At 39.9% G+C, this 23986-nt stretch overlaps 1 protein-coding gene across 2 annotated transcripts in view; it reads left to right on the top strand.

Annotated features, from left to right (window-relative positions):
- Positions 1 to 23986, top strand: part of syne1a (spectrin repeat containing, nuclear envelope 1a) — a 115749-nt gene that overhangs the window by 45094 nt on the left and 46669 nt on the right. For both annotated transcript variants that reach the window (XM_060866125.1, XM_060866126.1), the window contains 22 exons: positions 637 to 804; positions 1811 to 1987; positions 4281 to 4427; positions 4535 to 4660; positions 5326 to 5502; positions 6429 to 6694; positions 6826 to 8971; positions 9071 to 9408; positions 9490 to 9634; positions 9721 to 9933; positions 11298 to 12028; positions 12253 to 12418; positions 12788 to 12943; positions 13133 to 13285; positions 14411 to 14593; positions 14670 to 14807; positions 15020 to 15205; positions 16966 to 17088; positions 17203 to 17385; positions 18979 to 19122; positions 20750 to 20953; positions 23551 to 23691. In XM_060866125.1, the coding sequence (XP_060722108.1) occupies positions 637 to 804; positions 1811 to 1987; positions 4281 to 4427; positions 4535 to 4660; positions 5326 to 5502; positions 6429 to 6694; positions 6826 to 8971; positions 9071 to 9408; positions 9490 to 9634; positions 9721 to 9933; positions 11298 to 12028; positions 12253 to 12418; positions 12788 to 12943; positions 13133 to 13285; positions 14411 to 14593; positions 14670 to 14807; positions 15020 to 15205; positions 16966 to 17088; positions 17203 to 17385; positions 18979 to 19122; positions 20750 to 20953; positions 23551 to 23691 (6411 nt within the window). The remainder of the gene's footprint in view (positions 1 to 636; positions 805 to 1810; positions 1988 to 4280; positions 4428 to 4534; positions 4661 to 5325; positions 5503 to 6428; positions 6695 to 6825; positions 8972 to 9070; positions 9409 to 9489; positions 9635 to 9720; positions 9934 to 11297; positions 12029 to 12252; positions 12419 to 12787; positions 12944 to 13132; positions 13286 to 14410; positions 14594 to 14669; positions 14808 to 15019; positions 15206 to 16965; positions 17089 to 17202; positions 17386 to 18978; positions 19123 to 20749; positions 20954 to 23550; positions 23692 to 23986) is intronic.

Below are 23986 nucleotides of genomic sequence, written 5' to 3'. Positions count from 1 at the left end.
GAAGAGTGGCAGAGATGTACTTCTGTTATAAAAGGGTGACATAACATGACATAATATGGCGAGTGGCAGAGATGTACTTCTGTTATAATAAGGTGATATAACATAGCGAGTGGCAGAGATGTACTTCTGTTATAACAGGGTGACATAACATGATGATGATGAGTGACAGAGATGTACTTCTGTTATAACAGGGTGACATAACATGACATAACATGACAGGTGGCAGATATGTACTTCTGTTATAAAAGGGTGACATAACATGACATAATATGGCGGGTGGCAGAGGTATACTTCGGTTATAACAGGGTGACATAACATGACATAACATGAACGAGTGGCACAGATGTACTTTTGTTATAACGGTGACATAATATGACATAACATGGCGAGTTTAGTGCCTTTGTGCACTAAACTGAGTTTTTTAGTGCCTTAGTGGCAAATTACAACTTATAACAGTAACACAACAGGGTTTTCAATCAATCGCTATGGCAACCGTGATATCTTATCTAAAACAGTTGATATTATGAAGTTAAGGTAAAAATAAATAAAATCTAAAACAAGTCTAATCTACTTTTAATGATAAAGTTTTATAGTTTTATTCAACATTTTCAGACCTTCATGTCACTTCTTCTACAGAGTCGGGTGCAGAAGCTGGAGGCTCACGTAAAGAAACAGGAAGAGTATCACACCGAACTCCAGGAAGTGGAACGCTGGCTGCTGCAGATGTCCAGCCGGATGGTGACCCCTGACCCCACTCCGGGAGGCGGGCTGGAGGCAGCCGCGCAACAGCTGGCCAGACACAAGGTTATTTGTTATAGTCGCACAGATGCTAGGGTAGACACCCACACACACACCCACACACACATATACACACACGCACACACACACACGTGTACACTGGGAAAGAAGGTGCAGTGTTTATATGAAGGTGTAATTGCTTTTCTGGACCACACAGGCTCATGTGAGATAGTGGCTGTAGATGTCTGTACAGCTGAAGTGTATCTCCTGAGTGTGTTTAGTTTTTAGTGTGATTAATTAACACCAGCGTGTCATTTTACAGTTTACTGTCTCATCACGTTTAACTGAAACACTGCTGTTCATGAAACCTCACATTGTCTGTCTATCTATCTATCTATCTATCTATCTATCTATCTATCTATCTATCTATCTATCTATCTACTGTATGTCACTCTCTTTGTCTGTCTGTCACCATTTCAGTCTCTCTCTCTCTCTCTCTCTCTCTCTCTCTCTCTCTCTCTATATATATATATATATATGTGTGTGTGTGTGTGTGTGTGTGTGTGTGTGTGTGTGTGTGTGTGTGTGTGTTTGTCTCTGTCTCTCTGTCTGTCTCTTTCTGTCTATCTCTGTATGTTTGTCTATCTCTACATATGTTCATCTGTCTGTCTCTGTGTGTGTGTCCCCCCCCACTCTTTCTGCCTGTCTGTCTACCTCTACCTTGTTCAGAAGTCTGTATGAAGCTACTTCATGTTTTTGTTATTGTTCAGTAAGCAGGGTTAAAATCCTCAGGGGACTTTATAAAGCGCAAAGTGCTCTCATATTTTAGCCGTGAACACAGCACAATATCTCGCAAGCAAGCAGAGCTCTAGACACCAGGCCATTGTTCTTAGCGAAGAAAATTCTCACTTCCTGTCAGGAATCTCATAGCATTAACGTTTATGCGATTAATGCTGCACAGAGGACGAAAGAGCAATATAATGTATTTTATTTCATTTGAATCTCTGTTTAAATGAGCTCTGTGTGTGTGTGTGTGTGTGTGTGTGTGCTGATGTTTACTGGCAATTCCCAGGCCATCATGGAGGAGATTGCAGGCTTTGAGGAGCGTCTGGCGGGTCTGAAGGAGAGAGGAGACGAGCTGATGTCTGGCTGCACCGAACGCCTTCAGGCTCGTGTACGCCAGCAGATCCAGAGCCACCTGCAGGGAGCACGAGACAGTTACTCGGCCATCTGCAGCACGGCACAGCGCGTGAGTGTCTCTGCCAGCGGCCCAGCGCTGAGCCAACACATCCCCAGATCTCAGTTAGACACCGTGTGGTGACATCACTCTCTCCATTCACACACACTTCCCTCAAATCCCAAGATTCCCTGAATCACATATTCCACACTCGATCCGTATTCTTATGTCAGTAACAACACTGGGGAAATTTCCTCTTATTCAGAGACGGTTTACGCACCTGGTTAAGTTTCAACAGCATCCACACCACTGCCTTAAGCACAAGCACTCGCCTTTAACAGCAAAAACTGTCTGGAGTAGAATATACTAACTTTGCTGTAATTTAAATGAATTCTGATAGCAGTCTAGTATATTTCTGCATGAATAATCTTAGTAGTGATTATCAGATTAATCACTGCATTTATTTTGTTTTATTCTAAGAAAATGTTTTCCACTGAGCTTATAACATGCACACAGGACAGGAGTCAATTTAATCAAACAACTGTAAATATTTTGACTATATTTATGTCAAACTGTTAGTAGTGAGAATATTGTCAAACATTATTAGATGATTTTTTAATTTAATGTAATTTAATCCACGGGGAGATCATCCTCGTGTATGATACCTGATGTATCTGACACTTCGCTGACAGAACGCATTTCGTTTTAATTTCCTTCGTGACTCCAGCCGACCGAGCTGTCTTCAATTTCTCTGCTGTTTAAGAATCGAAAATCAAATCGTTTGCTCAGAGGAATCAGAAATAAAGGATACTTAATGATACTCAGAATGAACAGATATAGAGTGATAGAATAAAAGGGTAATAAAAAAAGAAAAGTACAGAATATACTAGAAACATTTTTATGTATAAATTTTTTCTACTTTTATTTCATTTTATTTCATTTGACGGTGAGATGATTATAGCTACTTCACACTAAATAAGCACTGGGCTTTCCAACAGAAGCTTCTCAAATCCTATCCTATTTCTGTAGAAGAGGCCACCTGATTTCCTCTAAGACCTCCAACTGTACGCATATTTAATGTGCCAGGTTAATGCGCCGCTCCACCACCCAGTCCATCTCCGAGCACACAGTAGGTTAATACAGTACCTCACATGTTCCACAGCCTTTTTTTTTCTCACTAATACCCCCAACTTTACCTAATCTCCCCCAGCCTCTTCCTTACCCGTCTGCCTGGCTGTAAATCCCACCACCTTGCAGTCTGGCCATTCATCTTGCAGACGGAGAAACTGCCAGCTCTCGCTGCATGCCAAACCACCACCGTCACTGCTCACCCTCCCACTGAGGCTTTACAATCGGCAGTGTCAATCAGCGCTGGCTTTTCTCTCACGCTCATCAACATGATCCTGACCCGGTTTATCACTTTCGGCTCTGTTTACTGTGTTTTACTAAACCGTTAATCAAAATAAAATCTGTCTTATCATGACGCACAGTTATTAAAATCTGTTAAAACACACAGTTATTAAAAAGACTGTTAAAACAATAAAAAAAAAAAACCAAAATTAATGGCATTTATAATAATAAGAATACGAATAATATTATTTGGACTCACTCTGTAATAAAAAAAATATTTATTTAGTCTTATCTTTTTATTAAATGTCACAATTTGTATATATATTTATAATTATGCACTTAGAGCACCAGTTAAAATCTTATATTAAAAAAATTGTTTTCTTGCTTATTTTTTATTCTTAAAATAAAAAAATTTAATTTTTAGTTATTTTAAATATTGTTTATTTTATTCCTTTAATGATTTTAAGCATTTAATGAACAAAGAACTTAAGGTTTTCACAACACAATGAACAAAGTAAACAAAGGTTGGGCAAAGCAATAATAATAATAATAATAATAATAATAATAATAATAATAATAATAATAATAACAGTACAATAAGTACAATAATTTTCTTGCAATAACTATGAGGTACGTAAAATAGGCGAGGAGATATTTTCTTCCATTCAAATTGTGATAAATATATATTTTGATCGAATAAATGTTTTAATTATTGTTTAGTAAAAAATGCTGCCATTATCAATGTGTTTATTCATACAAAAACGTATATTTTGTGAGACATGTTTTCATTTTGGCAGATAAAAGGCTTCACGATTCGTTATATGCGATTCCTTCAGATTCTTTCATGTTTCCTTGGTGTACAAACGTAAGCTCAGTTACCTGTGAAATCTCTGACATCCATCAATTATGAAAAAAACAAAACAAAAAAACCTTTCGAATAAAAAAAAAAAAAACAGTCCGGTTGCACAGTGAGGAGGACGAGGATGAAAGAGGTGTTTTTTGGGAATTTGTTCAGGTCTATCAGAGTCTGGACAGGGAGCTGCAGAGGCATGTCAGCCTGCGAGACACACTGCAGCAGTGTCAGACCTGGCTGTTCAATATCCAGGAGGAACTGCAGCCGCCTGCACAAACGCCACGCTACCTGGAGGAGGCACTGATCCAGGTACACACTTACTCACAAGGGCAGTTTTCTGATTTATTCACAGTATGCGTCTAATAAAAGTGGTGTGTCACTTAACTAATGTCATGATGTTGGGACTGGAACTTCAGCTGAAACAGGAGCGAGCACTTCAGGAGCAGGCAAGTACGTATCTGCAGCTGATCTGCTCCACATGTGACCTGACGGAGGAGAAGGTGCAGGAGACCGCCGCTGATATCCAGCAAGTCAAAATCCAGGTAGCTTTCCTCACACTCCCTCTAACCCTGCTACAATGTCTTCTATTTTAGTTGAAATACATTAACTCTAGAGGTGCTTTCAGCTCAATAAATGCACTGTAATTTTACAATTTATAAGCAATTAAATTCTGGAGTAAGCAATTCTGGGGCAGTGGTGACTCAAGCGGTTGAGGCTCTGGGTTGTTGATTGGAAGGTCGAGGTTCAAGCCCTCACCACTGCCAAGCTGTTCCTGTTGCTGTTGTTGTTGCTGGATGAGCAAAGCCCTTAACCCTCCCTGCTCCAGGGGCACCGCGATCATAGCTGCCCCAGCACTCCGACCCCAACCTCATCAGTTGGGATACTGTAATGTATATGTGGCAGTAATAAAGGTTTCTATGTCCCAATTTCAATTCCTTCTAAATAATTTTATTTTATATCAAGAATGTGGTTAAAATATGGTTTTAATATAACATTTTATTAAGCTGGTATATGTTTAATTTGTTGTTGAATGGGTACATTTTCAGTACTCTTTCTAGCTAGCCACCACACTAGCCAGGAAACCATGGCAAACAGAAGTAATTTAAAGATATAAACACTTACCCACACAGAGCGATTTTTGAATGTGTGATGAACAGTCAAACATCTGGCTATGAAACATTTTATGCATGAATTTTCTTAAATCTAGGTTGAGGAAAGAATGCTCGAATCCCAAGAACTGGCAGACAGCTGGAGAGAAATCGAGAGCCTACGTTCCGATCTTGAGTCTCATCTCCGAGAAGCTGAAAAGTTTCTGCAGAACATGCTGAGAACACCAGCAGATCTTGAACCAAAGGTCTCTCAGAATCAGCTGGACCAGGCTCAGGTAAGTGTTTAAATCGTAGAATTAGTTCATAGTAGTGCATCATAAAACTTGGAAAATTGATAGTTTTTTTTAGTATAATTATTTTTGTGCATTCATACATTTGGAAAACATATCTTCAGATAAAAGATAATACAATATGTGTACTATATTATTCTTGAATTTAAAGTGATGGATTAAAAAAAATCATTATTGTAACCCTGAACTACATTTATTTCTCCTAAAATATGCCTAGATATTGCCATAGGGTACAGTACAACCCTGTACTGGCTCTTATAATTTGGCAGAAATCCATCATTACCTCTTAAAATCCGCTTTAACAATATTGCTGTTCCCTATAAAATATGTCAAAAATTGCTTAAAACGAAATCTGTTTTGGAAAATAATGAAAAAACATAAGGCTTTATAATTTTACATGCTGTCTGAAATCCTCTCCACCCCACCCCAGTTCATCTTCCAATACCATAGACCATTTTGTGTTCTACCACAATTTGAGGACCTCAACCCACATAAGTCACTGCACTAGGAACCATGTACTGTAAATACCCCTTTTTAATGGTTCCTGTTTTATACTTTGGAGGTTTTACTGCGTTTCTGGAAGATCTAATGGGTTTTGTGACTACCATCCTGGCAGGCAGCTTCATATATTAATAAAGACCACCCTCCGGACTCTGTGCCTGCCTGTAATTACGGATGCGTGAATTGATTTGTCCGTGTCCATAATTGCTGTCTGCAGGCCGGTATGTCATTGTGTGTGGAAATAGAGGATATTATGCCGCTGGTTATATTGTGAGCTGTCAACAAGAAGAGGGATGAAAACTTCAATATCCTGAACCTCCCCCACTATTCTATCAAGTCATCATTCCCATTATACCTATGGAGAAAAAAAGCTTTTGTGCTAATAATGTCCTTTATTTTCTACCATGAAGGACTTTATTCAGGAGATACAAGCCAGGCAAGCTGATCTGGCCAGCCTGAGAGAGAGCATTGGAAGGCTTGTGCCATCTCAGGATTCACCTGTGCTGGTGGAAATAGGTCGCCTACGCAGATCTTGGTTAGAGCTTGCAAAGCAGGCTGCAGAGCTTTTGGAGCAGAGAGAGGAGGATCTCCAGAGGAGTGGGGATTATCAAGAGTGCCTGAGCATGGTAGAAGAGCTGTTTGACCAATTGTCCAAGGAATGGGATTATCTGTCCAGGCATGTATCTGACCTTGTTCAGAATTAATATTGATTTAATTAAATTACCAATGCATGGGTTCTGTTGTTTTGAAATGCCATCTGAATCTTTCCTACCTAGAGAGCTTGATTAATAGTCAGTTTATTTTTAGGGGGGATATGGAGAGCAATGCAGGGTGTTTAGATGCCTTGAAGAAGCTCTCCATAGATCTTCAGGACCAGCGGTGTGTATTAGAAGATTTGAGAGATAACAAGAATGCAATCCTGCCACGCCTTACACTTGAGGACAAGGACCTTGTCAAGGAGCAGGTAGGTTACCTGGAGCAACGCTGGACCCAAATGGAAGTGCAGGTTGAACAGAAGATACAGGATACGATTGAAACCCTAGAAGACTTAAATCATTTAGAGGACCAGTTGCGGGAAACCCAAGAGTGGGCTGAGGTGCAGCGACCATCTCTTTCTGATGTACTGAAAACCAGTCCCCCTCCTGACCTTGCTCAGAGCTTTTTATTTGACCACTTGAGCTTTTGTGCAGAACTAGAGGCCAAGCAGCAGCTTATTAATCAATCTGTGTCTGAGGCTGCCATCCTTTATGCTCATCTAGGACTAAATGAGAAAAGGAGACTGCAGACCTTGGTGCAGGATGTTCAAGAAGCAGTAGAATCTCTTAGCTCGAAGGCAGCTCACCACCGCAAAAGCCTTAATAAAGTGTTCACAGAGCGGACACAGTTCCTCCAGGCCTTGGACAGGGCTGCTGCATGGATCAAGCAGCAAGAGCAGAGGATTCTCGCAGATGAGCATGTGGCTCTCGTGCCAGATGAGCTCTCCAAGCAGGTGTCTATTTGCAAAAACATATGTAACAGCCTAAGGGCATATCAAGTGGAACTAACCTCACTTTGGACACAAGGAAGGGAACTTGTAAAGGATGCAACAGAGGATGAGAAGACAGAGACCATTCAAAGACTTGAGGAGCTCCAGGGAACCTTTGAAACTTCCCTCCAAAGGTGCACAAATCATTTGCAGCACCTGGAGAGAGCCTTAGTTATTCGAAAGTACTTCAAAGATGATTTGGATAGAATCTGTGAGTGGTTGCGACATGCAGAAGCAGCCACATTCCCAATAATAGACCTCAACAAGAATGATGCGGAGCTGCAAAACCAGTTAGCCAAATACCAGCAGATTTTGGATCAAACCTCAGCATATGAGAACCTGTTGCTTATTGTCCAGCGGGCAGGACAGGAAGTTCTACCCACCTTAAATGAGGTGGATCACTGCTACCTGGATGAGAAACTTAACGGCCTTCCGCAACAGTACAATGGCATTCTTTTGTCGACCAAAGAAAAGCGAGACAGGATCCAGCGAGTGATTCTGGAGCGCAGGGAATTGGAGTCCCTCATTGAAGCGACACGTAAAGCTTTGGAGGAACTTCAGGAGCAGTGCGATGCCTTAGAGAAACAATCAATTAGTGGAAGCCTTGAAGATGGGGAAAGGTTGCACGGTGACTATGATGAGATCCAGACCGGTCTTTTAAACCTTTTCCAAGCGATGAATGAGTTGAAGAATAAAACTCAGGACTTCCATTGCACAGGACAACCATATACACGTGAGGTCATTGACCAGCTTGTCAGTCTTTATGGTAGACTTGATCAAGAGACAAAGGAAAAGGTTAAACAACTCAATGGAACTTTGAATGTATTAAATGACTACAGGACCACAATGGCAAAAATGGATAGTGGCATTAATGCAGTCAGGGAGCATATGGATGAACTTAATTCTGAGACGCAGTTAGATGCCATGGAGAGATTATCGAAACTGCACAAAATGGCCAAAGAGCTAGATGAGATTACTTTTTATTCTGAAGGATTAACTGGAAAGATAGTAGAGTGCAACCAGCACTTTGACCATGATACCCTTAGAACTCAGGTTTCCATGAAGGAGACACAGCTTCAAGCCTTGAAAGCAAACATTTACAAAAGCATAGAAGAATGTGAATGTTGTGTGGGGAGCAAGCCTAGCTTCCAGACCAAGATCAAAGAAAGCTTGATTTGGCTCAAGAGGGTTAGAGAGGATCTCAGAGGTTTGTTTACACTTCAGGAAATCAATGTGCATGTTGTACAGGATGAGATCAGATCAACAGTCACACTTCAGAGAGAAATTAAATCTAGGCTTCAGTTGCTGAAAACTTTAAGCCAAAATGAGAGGACCTCCAAACAGACATTCCCCAGTGACATGGAGATCTGTTTGAAGGATATTGCAGACTTGGAGAGTGAGGTTCAGGAATCCCTCACAACCAAACAGGCAAGCATGTGTATATTTAATAATACGTTTCACATCTTAGAGTTCTAGCCTTCCTAAATGTTTAATCCATACCCACAATGATGTTCTGTTTACCCACAGGCGGTCTTGCAGTCAGCACTATCCTTGCTACAAATGTACCAAAGTGCCTTGAGGACTATTAGCCAGTGGTTTGAAGATGCAGATGCTGTCATAAAGCAGAAGAACCAGAATCTAGAACTGGAAGATCTAACAGAGAGGCTCAAGGAACTTGAAAATGTTTTGACCCAAGAACCGACCATAAAGAAGGCGATTCAGGATATCAAGGGCATTCTCCCTAAAATGGAGAGCTTTGTTTATTCTGGTGTTGTAATGAAAAATAAAGAAGCCCTCGAGACCACTTGTCAAAGGAGTGCTGATGTCATAGAACAGCTGAGAAGTCACCAAGAAACCTTAAACAGGTACCGTCTGCTGGTTTATTGGAATCATTGGTATCCTTGAGTAGTTCAAATTTAAATATTGTATTGATTGTGTATTTCTAGATGTTCTTCTCAGTGGACGGCATTTAAAAAAGATAGAGAAGTACTCATAACTGAACTGAGTGAAGTTGAAATGAAATTAGCTGAGTTTAGCACAGCTAAATCAAGCTCTCTTCAAGAGGCTGAGGACAAGCTTCGTTTTCACCAGGTCTTTTCAGTTTTCTTCTAGAAATTATTCTTGGTGCAATTTCTTCATCATGCATCATGTTCTAACTGATTCACTCGTCTTTACAGGATTTTGTGTTCCAACTTGAGGCTTGTCAAGATAAACTCTCAAACCTGAAAGAACATTCAGAGCAGTCCGATCTGAACTGCATGTCCGGTGCTGCGGTTTGTCGTTCAGTTTGTGCACTAGACCAGCGATGCACTCAGTTAACCAGTGTAGCTAAAGTACAGGAGAAGGCGCTAAAGGACACGGTGCATGACTGGAGAGGCTTCATTGAGAAGGTAAAATATTAATGCTTATGGTATCGTTAAATAAAAAAGAGTATATTATCATATGATATAGTTACATTTTTATTTTTTAATTTTAAATGCAAAATAACCTGCTTTTGAATTTCACTGCTGAATGATAAAATTTCTCTCAAGGATCAATAAAGTCTTTAAGTCCATCCATCCCTCCATCCCTCCATCTATAATATGGAAGACATGTTAAATTTAACCAAATTTGCATTGATTAATGTAATAATTCCCTCTAGGGCAATATTTTGCAGTATTATACGTTCCTGATAGAATCATTTCAATATTTGCCATCATGTTGTCTAAGTATCAGGTTTTTTTTTCTTTAGTTGTCTCTTGTTTTTGTGTTACGATATTACAATTCACATCAAGGAAAAAATCTCTCTTCATCCTACTGCTTTCATTTTCCATCCCTGATCATCTTGGAGCTCCAAGGCATAGGCTTCACACACATCATTAAAAAAAATTCTTTAATAATTCAAATGAATAAAAAAGCAGTATTGTTAATTCGTTTCTCCAGTGGAACAGTGAATCATTCAGCTTTCCTGCCTTTCCTTTCTTCTTGGTCATGGTTGGTGTGCTGGTAATGATGCAATATTTGGTAATAATCCAGCATTCATGGTTTGTGTAGAATTTGCCAGCCTACCACGATGCTCATAAATCTTATCTGGTTTCTTAGGAAGTGATGTAATTAGGCACGAAATGTGGATTCCATCATATGCGTCTTAAAGTGTATTGTGCAATTTGTGTGCAGACAAATAATTCATTTCCATGCTTCAGATTCATGCATGTATTTGTGCACTGTTTGATTTTTTCTCTCGCTCTCTCTTTTCCTCTTGTCCAGTTCAGTGGGTCTTCTTATGCTATTCTTCGGATGACTTATTGCTGCTGCATGGTTTTGACACACAGAGGGGAGCAAAATGTCACGTGCCAAAGCTTCTTTCTCATTAACACAAATCAGTGTGAGATTATTATAACCAAAAAAAAAAAAATTCTTCGAGCTTTAGAGACGAGATTTCCCTGTGCTTTATTAATTGTTCATTAAACACTAAATATATTACTCTCCTATCCTAAATGCTGGTTTATTATTTTTTAGTTTGTGAGAAGTGTGTCCAAGAGCCAGCAGAAACAATGAATGTTCCTGTTTATTCAAAATTTTCATGCTGTTTTTTTTCACTGTTTGTTTTCAAATGTGACGATGATTTTATTTTTTATATGTTGTTGCTCCTCTGAGGCAGGCGATGCAGAACCATCACCCACCAGCTAATGAAAAACATTTCTATTTTTGTGTTAGAGGACTTTTCTATTTTAATTAGACCTCATTAATCAGACCTCCCTGTCGTTACCTGTAGCTGGAGAAGATGAGGTCTGTGTCAGAGGACCTGCACAGCCGAGTTCCAGACAGCGTGGTGGAGAAGGCAGCCAGCACTGTGGCCCTACACAACCTGTTAGAGTATCACGACTCCTTCAGCCGAGAGGTGGAGAGAGAGAACAGTGCCCTGACTCTCCTCAGACACCATGCCCTTCACCTTCTCCTCCACTCTGATACTGCATTACTAAAGACCTCCAACAACCAGACCAGCTGCATCAGTAACCAAACAACCAGGCTTGGCAAGCTGTCAGCCATGCCCCTCAAGCCTCCTTACATGACCATGAAGCAAAAGATCACACCAAACAAGACGCCGATCTCAACCAGTAACCAGTCAGCCACCCCTACTACACAGCCAGACACACTCAGCTCACAGCTTACCATGCCCATGACACAACCAGCCAGGCCCACCACAAAATCAACCACGCCCAATACACAATTAACCACACCCACTACACATTCAACCACACCCACTACACATTCATCCACGCCCACTACACAGCCCGCCATACCCAACAACCACGTAGACACTCCTTGCAATCAAACAGTCACACCCAGCAACCACTTTGAAATGTCTAGCACACTAACACCCAAATACCAAACAATCATACCTGTCAATCATCTGGCCACGCCCATCAAGCAGGCCATTAAAACCAACAGTGAGGATGCTTTCTGTCTGCGGGAGATTCAGGCAATGCAGGAGAAATATGAGAGGTACTGATGAACAAAGTCATGTATTGAATACATGTGTGTATACTGAGCTCATCTGAAATGTATTTAAAGCATGTATGGAAAGCATAAAAAATAAAACACTGTGTGTTCATGTTACAGATCAGTAATCTGTGAAGTTGATGACTCCTACACCTCCTGAAGTGTTTCACTGTATGAACATAATATATGACTAAATCATACTTCTTTTATTTATCTCCCAAATCCAGCCTGCTGCAGAAAGTGTGTGTGAGCCGGCAGCAGGTTCAAGTGGAACTGCTGGAGCGAGAGGAGGTGGAAAGGGAGCTGGGACTCGTTAAAGGCTGGATCCAGGACACACAGGGCCTGTTACTCAGCCCTACAGCTGACCTGGACACCCTGCTCTCTGACCTGGAGGTAAAGAGGAATCAAAGCATGAATAATAAATCAAAACATGAAAATATCCAGAGTGTTGTTCTTGATGTTCATCTACCGCTCATCGACAAGGAGGATTTTTCAGAGACAAAAATATACCTAGAGCCTTAAAGAAGCACAAGAACAAAAGCCACTCTTTTCCTCTCCAAACTGAATCAGTCTAAGGTCACTAAAGCCGCCAGCTAATGTGTTTCATTTTTGTTAGCCTAATCTCGCTAACACTATAACAAAGAATTCTGGTAGCATATTTGTATGAAAAAGCATGTGCTCGAACATCACAGCCGCATCTTTAATCTATTCTGATCATATTCCAGAGCGCTCTGATTAATGTTTGTTGTGTGTGCATGCTAGAAGGCTCATGGCGGTGTTCAGTCTCAGCGACAGGCTCTGGAGCAGATTGCAGATCGCCAGCAGATGAAATACAAAGACCTTCATGCTGCTGTTCCTTCTGAGATCAGCACCCAGCTGGCACAGGTCACACTGGCACTGGGTTCGGCAGAGGACCAGGTACACGCTTGCGCACACACACACACTAGTACTTCTCTGTTCTAGAATTTCTCTGTGGATGCAGATCCGCCATTAGCCTGATTCCTCTTTTGGATGCAAGCTCCGCCCACTACATCACCTTGTCATACTGTATATAAATAAACTTATATCTCCTTTTAATGAAATGCACCTTTCATGCCCGAATTCCAGGTGCAGAGCCGGGAGAGAGAAGTGCAGCACAGCAGAGATGTTAAAGAAGACTTTACTGCCAGATTGAAGGACATTGCGGAGAAAGTCAGCACCATCTCTGTGAAACTGAAGCAGAAGGGTGTGGATGTAGAAGAGGCCAAAGAGGAGACGGAGGTCTTACACACATTTCCTTTTGCTTTCTGTCTTTGTGAACGAGTCACTCGATGAGTTTCTCTTCTCATTGGGTCATACTGAGTTTCTGAATTACTAAGATATCAAAACATGGTTCATTTGATTTAGTCTCTGCTGCTGAATTGATTCAAAATTGATATTCCATTGCAAGAAATGAATCAAATGAACCGTTTTGTTTTGTTCACTTTCAATGAACGACTCTGAATCAACAGTTTGCTCTCCTGTGAACTTGATCGTAGCGAGAATGCAGTTAGACACTGAATTGGCTCAGGAATTGAATTAAATGAAATATTCGAGTTGGAAAGCAATTTGACTCTGAATCAGTGGAATTTGCTTTCAAGTGAACTTGCTCATGGGCAAAAGAACGATTTGACTCTGAATCAATCGAGTTTGCTTTCAAGTAAAATTGATCATAGTGAGAAAGCAGTTAGACTCTGAATTGACTCAATTACAGAAAATGAATCAAAATCAAAGGAAAGGTGTAGAGATGCTGTATGGGTTAGAGACTGTAGCAGTGAGGAAAAGACATGAGGAAGAGATGGCGGTAGCAGAGATGAGGATGGTGAGGTTGTACAGAGGAGGAAGATGGTTACATTGGTAGAAAGATTTTGGAGATGGAGCTGCCAGGTAAGAGATCAAGAGGAAGGACAAAGAGGAGATATATGGATGTGTTAAATGAGGACATGGAGGTAATTGGTGCGAGATTAGAAGATGATGAGGATAGAGTTAGATGGGAACAGAAGATTCGCTGTGAAGACCCCTAACAAGAACAGACCAAAGTAGAAGAAGAAGTAGAAAATGAATCAAATGAATCTTTTTTAGTTTGTTCACTCTCAAGTGGACACTGTTGCAGCCAGAAAGCAATTTAAATCAGCAGAATTCACTGTCAAGTAAGCTCGATGCTAGTGATTTGAGTTTGGTTTCATTCTGAACTAAACACTGGCTATCTAAATCAACACCGTTGCTTGATTACATTGAGAAAGCCGAATTGACTCCCATTTGACTCTGAACTAAACAGCGCCTATGTTAAACAATACCATTACTTTAAACACTGTTTATAGAACAGTTAAGGAAAAGAATCATTTTGTAGTGTTTATTTCTATACAGACTCTGCGTGAGGAGCTGGAGGACTGCTCTCATGCTCTCTCTGAGCTGGATGTGGCCATGCAGGAGTTCGGAGAGCAGAACCCGCTCCTGGCCCGGCAGCTTAGCACGACACTGAACAAACTGACCGAGCTCCACTCTCAGACCAGCAGACTCGCAGAGGGAAGGACCTCAAGGCTTAAGAAGGTAAATGATGTTTTAACAGTGTTGTATCAGTGAGATTCCTGAATCCTGGTTGTTTTCCTCCTGTTTTTCGTTTCAGGCTGAGCAGCACTTTGAGGAGTTTAATGAAAGACTCACCCTGATACTGAACTGGACTGAAAAAGCAGAGACTCTGGTTTCTACCAGCATCGTCTGGAGCCCCGCCTCTGTGATGCAGGAGCAAATCCGTACACACCAGGTATGAAGGTTCTGACCAATCAGAATCGAGATTTCAGCAGGGCTTGTGGTATAAGAATTGCATAATAATAAGTACATGTTTGTAACACATTGTAATGTGTGGGCATGTATTAGCATTCATCACTATAATTCATCATGATATCAATATTATATCAAAACGTCAAAGAGCCCTAAGTCCTTTTAATGCTACATATACTATGTGTTGCGTTGCAGGCGCTGCTGCGGGAGTGGCGGAGGCTGCAGGGTGAGATGGAGGCAGTGATTGAGAGAGTGGGGTCGTTGGGAGAAGTGGTGCACACTGATGCACTTCACCAGCAGGTGGCAGAGCTGAGCCGACACGCCGAAGAGCTGCAGCAAAGCACCAAAACACGCCTGCTGAATCTACAGGATGCTGCAAAGGTAATGCTGCATGCTGCGCACACACAGACACACACACACACACACAGACACAATCACACACACAAACACAATCACACGCACAAACACACACACAAACACGCACACACACAAACACACACATACACATGCACACACACACACAATCTGTCACACTGCCAACATCCTCTACAGAGAGTGAATATATTTCTCAAACACACTATTAAAAGAAGCACCCAGTATATAAAATGCTGCATTATTTTGTGGCTAGATCTTTTTAATCTACTGTATTTATCATGTGCATTATGAAGTCTGGTCAAAAATGATTGGCACCCTTTAGAAGAAAAAGAGATAGATATCTCTACAGATAGAGGAAAATTTCTAATAAAATGAGGCAAACAATTCAGTGCAGTGTCTCTATAAGGTTAAAATATTTTTTGTGTATGGTGTGTGTGTGTAATAAACCACAGTAATTAACTGAGAACAGATCCTATGACCTCTCCTTAGTGCTGACGTTAGATTGAGTCAATGTATTTATGATACTCTCCTGCCCTCTAGTGGTGAGGTTGTACTGCACACGTCAGCGTTTAACGTTTATTTCTCAGGGCTCTGAGGGGATTAGAAGAAATGACAAAATCTACATGCACCAGTGTTTTCTAAATCATGACGTCATATTAAAGTCAAGAGAAAGAAAGAAAGAAAGAAAGACAGAAAAATAATGCAGACAGCCTGGAGCTTCTGTTTTTAGCTGATAGATAGATAGATAGATAGATAGATAGATAGATAGATAGATAGATAGAGAGATGGATGGATAGATAGATAGATAGATAGATAGATAGATAGACAGACAGACAGATAGACAGATACAGTAGATAGACAGATAGAATGACAGATATACAGATAGATAGATAGATAGATAGATAGATAGATAGATAGACAGACAGACAGACAGATAGATAACAGAGGTAACAGGAACATGTGTCATATTAAACAGCGCTGTCTTGCTCGTGCTCTGTAGCATCTTTATTTGGACAGTTATTCTCAGCTTCAGGATAATTGGCCCATTTTCTGCACGTGTGAGAGGAGCAAGTTCCTGTTATTAAACACCTCTGGTTATGTGGGTCAGTGACACCTGAAATACCTGAATGTGTTTCCTGTTCTAAAGGAACTGTTCTAAACATCTAAAGATGTTCTCTGGGTTTTATTTAAAACTTTTTTAATTTCATGTCTGTAGTTTAACTTCCAAAGTACAAAAACCTCTTCTGCTTATTTCTTTAAATGTTTTGATGGTTATCTAAAACATTATTTACAATCATTGAAAAAAAAATAAAAAAATAAAATTATAGTTTATTTGTGAACTTATAGCAGGTTTAAAAATTGATGTAAAAATACTTGTAACTATAACAAACATGCTTAAAAGTTTTTTTTTAATTGCACTGAAGCATTTCATTGTCTTGGGGCTATTTATTTGTTTGTTTGTTTGTTTGTTTGTTTGTTTTAATATTGTTATTCCTGTTGTCGTAAGCCACTTATCAGTTTTTTTAATTATTGTATCATTTATTTAATAGGGTTTTTATAACAGAAATGCATTGTGTTGATTAATTAATTAATTAACTAATTATATTTATTTAATTATTTATACAATTTATAAATGAATTAATTAATTTGTATTTGTTTGAGCTTTCTACCTCCCTGCATTTTAAAATGTAGTACTTTCCTAAGTATGATGGATAAGTAATGTTTTTCTTGAGGCAAACGAACACAATGCTCTTTAACCCTTCCAGGACCTGAGCAGGCTGGAGAGTGAGGTGAAGAGCCTCCACAGGTCTATTGAGAGAGTTCAGGAGACACTGGCCTCCCCAGAGCTGGCTCGTCTCAGCCTCAGAGAACAGCTGCTCCAGAGACAGGTGAGAATCTCAGCACATGTAGGAGCTGATGTCGGAGAGGTTTATTAGAGTCCTGAAGCTTGTGTGACTCTTAGCAGACATTACTGAAGCACTAACGGTCTGTTTGTTGTGCAGCACCTGCTGACAGAAATGGAGGGATTTAAGGTGCAGGTTCAGGCTGTGCAGAAGTGTATGAGCACGCTGCAGCTTCCTGAGGATGCCATGGTCACATTACCCCTGTGTGTCACTGCGCAGAGTCTACAGCAGGACAGCAGCCATCTCCAACACACCACCATACAGCAGTGCAACATACTGCAGGTACACACACACACACACACACACACACTGCATAGATTCTACAGCAGTTCACTACCCCATTTGATTCAGCACATTCTGCATTCAATTCAGTGCCTACTTCATTCAGTTCATTATTTACCCCATTCCATTTAGTGCATACTCTGTTCGATTCAGTACCTACTGCATTAGATTCAGCACCTACCCCATTTGATTCAGTACGTCCTTCATTTGATTTAGTGCCTACCACATTTGATTTACTATTTACTGCATTTGATTCAGTGCCTACCACATTTGATTCAGCACCTACCTCATTTGATTCAGTATTTACAGAAATTCAGTATTTACACAGTATTCAGTATTTACAGTATTTGATTTACTATTTCCTGCATTTGATTCAGTGCCTACCACATTTGATTCAGCACCTACCTCATTTGAGTCAGTATTTACCACATTTGAGTTACTATTTACTGCATTTTATTCAGTGCCTACCACATTTGATTCAGCACCTACCTCATTTGATTCAGTACCTACCCCATTTGATTTAGTAATTACTGCATTTGATTCAGCACCTACCCCATTTGATTCAGTACATCCTTCATTTGATTTGCAGTAAATAGTAAATCAAATGTGGTAATTACTGAATCAAATGAGGTAGGTGCTGAATCAAATGTGGTAGGCACTGAATCAAATTATACCCACAAATAATGAACTTCCTTCATTTGATTCAGTGCCTACCACATTTGATTTACTATTTACTGCATTTGATTCAGTGCCTACCACATTTTATTCAGCACCTACCTCATTTGATTCAGTACCTACCCCATTTTATTCAGTATCTACCACATTTGATTCAGCAATTCCACATTCATTTCAGTGCCTACTTCATTCAATTTAATACCTACCGCATTTGATTTAGCACATAATCTGTTCGATTCAGCACCAACCGCGTTTGATTCAGCACCTACTGCATTCAATTCAGTGCCTACCTTATTCAATTCACTACCTACAAAGTTTGATTCAGCATTCGGATTGTTGCCTGCTTTATTCAATTTGCCACCTACCACGTTCAATTATTTGCCTACGGCATTTGATTCAACACCTACCGGATTTGATTCAGTACTTACTCCTCAACCGCTGAAACAGTACATTCTAATCAGTATATGTGGGTAGTATAAACACAATCCCAGTCTACTACATCCACCATATTGGCATTATCATGTGACCTTTTTCATGTGACCTTTGACATGAAACGCATACAAAAGCTACAGCTATTATTTCTTGTTTAAACCTTCAGCATGTTAACGGTTTACTCAGGTTTTGTTAACCAAGTACAGTTTAACCAGAGGAACATCATGTAATACCTACAGCTCTTCCGCCCCAGTCCCATTGCATCATGAGATAGCGCAGTCTCCATAATGCAGAGTCTCAGATGAAGAAGTAGATCATCCAGGTATTTTACGAATACTGAGAATCTGATCATGTTGATCCTCCAGTTAAAATTCATTACAGCTTGAGCTGTGGTGCTAATAAAGGGCCAGGTGGAGTTAGGAGCCGTAGTGCGCTTCCTGTTCAGGATGTGGAGTTAATTAGGCATCTCTGTGGTCATGTTCCCAGGAGGCCGTGGTGCAGTATGAGCAGTATGAACAGGAAGTGATGAACCTTCAGAAGATGATCGAGGAAGCGCAGCGTGTTATTCAGGACCGACCCGTCACTACAGGCAACATCCATGAGCTTCAGACGCAGATACAGCACCATGAGGTGAGCCCACATTTTTAGAACGTTTAATTAATGACATTTTCAGGAGGTACGAAATCGTATATTTACAGGTTAGGTTTTATTCAGAGTGACAGAGAACAAGTTTTAATTCTCAGAGGCGGCTATACATCGTTAAACTGCTGCTATAAAATACTCAGCTGACTCGTACAAAACGAGGCGTCTCCATTAACCTTCAGAGTGCCATCCTTCTGCCTTGCTAACAATAATGAACCGCTGATATTAATCTGTTAGCTTGTTTTATTTGAGAGGGTTATATCCTAGCATTAATTCCTGTCGCTAGGCAACCAGTCAAATCCTAGCTAATTAATTTTCAGGATACTTTAATTTTCAAATGAGGATTTTGAGTCTGGTTCCTCTCAGGGTTTCTTCATCTTCCATTTCAGGGAGTTTTTCCTTGTCACAGAAATAACTGTTTATATTTTTTCTATTTTCTACTTTTTTTTTTTTCATGTAGACAGCTGACACGTGAACGATGATTGTTATTTGTACACGTCATGAATATGAATTGATATGATTATACTCTCTGCACGTAAAGAGCTGGAGCTTCCTTTCCCTAAGGGTTGATACCTGATATTTATCATTAAATTCATTGTACTGATATTGGATTTTTATTTTATTTTATTTATTGAAGATTTTTTTTTTCCAATTACTTTAAAAACTGTTCGAAATAAACTATGAAGTTGCTGGAAAAATATCAGATATAGGTGACTATTAAATACAGATTAATAATAAAATTACCACTTGACCATTTTTCTTTTGAACTAGAAATTATGTGAAAATATTTTTCATTTGAATAGAGGGTGCACAAACTTTTGCAAGATATATATATTGTGTTGCTGTAATTGTCAACAGATTATGTGACGTCTGATGTTTTGCTTATCAGTTTGTCCTTTTTTCCTCTCATGTGAGAGAGCTTTTTGGCACAGAGTGTGTGTGTGCTCAGAAGAGGAGGGGTTCCTCAAGAGAAACAGTAATCTGAGCTCTTCTCCTACCTCTTGCTTGCTTTGTGGTGAAGCTGTGTGTGATTGGTGCAGAAGGGAGGAAGGAAATCACAAACAGGCAGCTCAACACCCCCCCTCCTTTCTCTCTTTCTCTCTCTCTCTCTCTCGCTCTCTCTCTTTCTCTGAGGTCATTTCCTGTGCCGGCTTTGCCTCTTTGTGTGAATGTGTATGTGTGGCTGGTTGGAGAGGAAGTCCTGCCTCGTTCACCAGATTTTCTCCCCCTCACTTTTCTCTCCTCCTCCTATTATTTTTTTTTTTTTCCTTCTCCCGTTGGTTCAGGGCTGTGGATTTCATGTAGACTTCTTCCCCAGACCTTAGTAACTCCCGCCCCGAGCACACTCTGATTGGCCTGGAATTCACAATCAAGCAGTCACAGGATTTCTGGGTGTTTTTTTCTTACTGCAAACAGCCAGAGAAGATAGAGAGCGAGATAGAGAGGAAAGAAAAAACATGAATCTGTTTAGCTTCACTCTGGTTATTCAGGTTGTTGAACCCTAAGATCTCGCTCCATGCTGGATTTACTGTGCTTCGGATTCAAATCAGGACTTCTTTAAGAGGTAAGAAGGCATCTAACGGGATGTAATGTGGCGTCGTGCGTGATGTGACAGGAGCTGTCCCAGAAGATAAAAGGCTACCAGGAGCAGATCGCAGCCCTGAACTCCAAGTGTAAGATGCTGACACTGAAGGCCAAACACGCCACCATGCTGCTAACTGTCAGCGAAGTAGGAGGGCTCTCAGATGGTCTGGAGGAGCTGGAGGATGAAGAAGAGGAGATGGTGAAGCACCCCACAACACACCCCTCGGTTGTCATGGTGAGTCATTTACACACTCATGGATGCTCTCGCATGCCAGGATTATTGCATTGTGAGCTTTCAGAATAAGATTCATGCTTGTTTAGCCAAGAACATTAGATCCATGGATTTATAAACAGTAGAGAGGACGGGAATTTTTTATGTATTTATTTTTATTTATGTATTTATTTTTAAATAAGTGTGTCACAATCCATGGTGATCAAATCTATAGTGGATTTAAATAAGACTAAATGGAATCCAGTAGTTGTTGAGCTTGTGTCAGGCTTATAGATATAGATCTTTGATTCTGAATATCAAAGAAAAATACATGACTGTACAATGTGTTTTATAATTGTAATGGTTCAAGGCTGTTGAGCAGGTTTCATAAGTTTAGAAATAAATGTTTATTAGTAATGACAGACCTGATACTTATATGTGTGAGTTATGTAGGTCATAATGGTGTAGCTTTAACATAAGTATCGGTTCTGCGTCATAATGATATGCCATACTGACATATAACAGATATTTATATAAGACATAATGATATATAACTTAAACTTATAGATGTCATAATGATAACATTTACTTGCACATGTCATAATGATGCGTACCTTACAAACGGATGCCATTATAGCATATACCTTATATATATATACGTATATATATATATATATATATATATATATATATATATATATATATATATATACGTATATATATATATATATATATATATATATATATATATATATGGATGTCACAATGACATGTACCTTATGCGTGTGGATGTTACAATGACAAATACTTTATAGTTACTGATGTCATAATGACATACCTTATGCTTATGAATGTCACAGTGACAAACACCTTATAGTTATGGATGCCATTATGACATGGCCTTGTGCTTATGGATGTCATAATGACATGTACATTATACTTATGGATGTCACAGTGACAAACACCTTATAGTTATGGATGCCATAATGGCGTACCTTATACATATGGATGTCATATTGACGTACCTTATACATATGGGTGTCATAATGACATGTAGCATATACCTATGGATGTCATAATGACATGTAGCATATACCAATGGATGTAATAATGACATGTAGCATATACTAATGAATGTCATAATGACATGTAGCATTTACTTATGGATGTCATAATGACATGTAGCATTTACTTATGGATGTCATAATGACATGTAGCATATACTAATGAATGTCATAATGACATGTAGCATTTACTTATGGATGTAATAATGACATGTAGCATATACTTATGGATGTCATAATGACATGTAGCATATACTTATGGATGTCATAATGACATGTACCATATATGTGAGTAAACAAAACTTTAAAATAACCCTGTTTCTCTTAACGGCTGACAATTATAAAAAATAAAATAGCATAACCAAGATCATTTACCTGCAACACATGAGATTAAGACTGGAACACAGGTACTTTAACACACTAATCTACTTTGAATAGAAGTAGATATGATGCACAGCTATTACACTGTGAACAAAATAAAAGAATATCGTACATGAAGCTATTGACGGTTCCTTACAAAATCTGCATGTCTTAGAGTCCCTCCTTTGTGAAGCCTTACTCCTGCTCCTTCCTGTGTCGCACACTTGCTTGTGCTGTGGTTTTGCTTTTCTCTAGTGGTTCAGGAAACTATGAGTCTCGTCCTGGGTGAGTGATTGCCCTGCGGTTGCATCACTGAATCACTCTGGGGCAGAAAGTTCCACAATAACTGCCAGAAAGTAGCTAACTAGTGTTCAGCTGTGCTCTTTGCTCAACACATTCCTTCTGGCCCAGTGTGTGTGTGTGTGTGTGTGTTTAAGCAAGATGACTGCTTGAACAGTAGACATTGTTAGCACAGAGGATCTAATTTTAGTCTAACAGCTCAAGGCTGAAGCTGTTTAACCCAGATGTGTGTGTGTATGTGTGTGTGTGTGTGTGTTTGCACTCGTTTTTACCCTGTTTGAAGCCCTGCCATTATTTGTGGGCAACAACAAGGAAGTTGTCCCAGGTGTGGATGTCACACATGACATGTTTAGCAGTCTACCAGCACACAGAATAGATCAGAAAGTAGCTCTGTTTCATAAAGCTGTGTTGGTTTCGGCTCATTTGCAGCACATCAGATAAACTTATGTGAAATGTGTTTTAGTTTGCTACATTTTATGGTGAGAAATCTTTGTGGTTTATCATACAACGTTTTCTCATATGCAGAGCTGGTCTATAAGTTTGCAAAGATGTCGTAGTGCAGAATTCATGCAGCCAATTAAAGAAAATCTGTATACATTAACGCGACCTTGAACGCCGTAGCGTAGCATACGGTCAAGCTGTTTAAATTTTGCGGTGTGTATGAGAGTGTAAGACTAGACTGGTGGGTAGGTGGATTTTTTCAGAATGATCCAGTGTCTGTAAAAAGCTTAGTCACATCCTCTGTGCTTTAAATAAATGCTGTACTTATCCTGCTTACTTCCTTTCATCTGAAGCTTCAGCTTCTGTCACTGATTTAGGAATTAACTCACAAATCACGAATCCCTCTTTCGTTTCCTCTCCTTGCTCTTTCTCATTGCCTCCTATGTGATGGGGTAGATGACTGCAGGTAGATGTCACACTCTCCTGTCTCCCGTAACGGAGGAGTCGGGTGAGGAGGGCACCAACAGCGAGGTCTCCTCCCCTCCAGCCTGCAGATCTCCCTCACCCGGGCCTAACGCCGACATCTCCCTTAACCAGGTACCTCCCCTTCATCATCCCCTGATCACCTTACTGACTCCGACTCACCTTAACCATCTCAATTTCCAGTGTTCCAAAATTATTGGTGCCCTCACAAGTAATATTTGAACAACACTGAGCTTCTTCTCTGATGGAATATTCCACAAATGTGGAGACTCTTGACCTTCTATATTTCAAAGAAACATAACGTTCTTTTACACAAACCATGTGAAACCATAATAACAAAATAATTATACTCTGTATAACATAATTACAGATAATTGTAACGTATATAGTGTTATAGTGTTTGTTGTAC

The sequence above is a fragment of the Tachysurus vachellii genome, chromosome 3 (assembly GCF_030014155.1).
Source record: "Tachysurus vachellii isolate PV-2020 chromosome 3, HZAU_Pvac_v1, whole genome shotgun sequence".
Taxonomy (NCBI): domain Eukaryota; kingdom Metazoa; phylum Chordata; class Actinopteri; order Siluriformes; family Bagridae; genus Tachysurus; species Tachysurus vachellii.
Note: the sequence above shows the minus strand (reverse complement) of the source record. Positions and strands in the feature narration are given on the sequence as shown.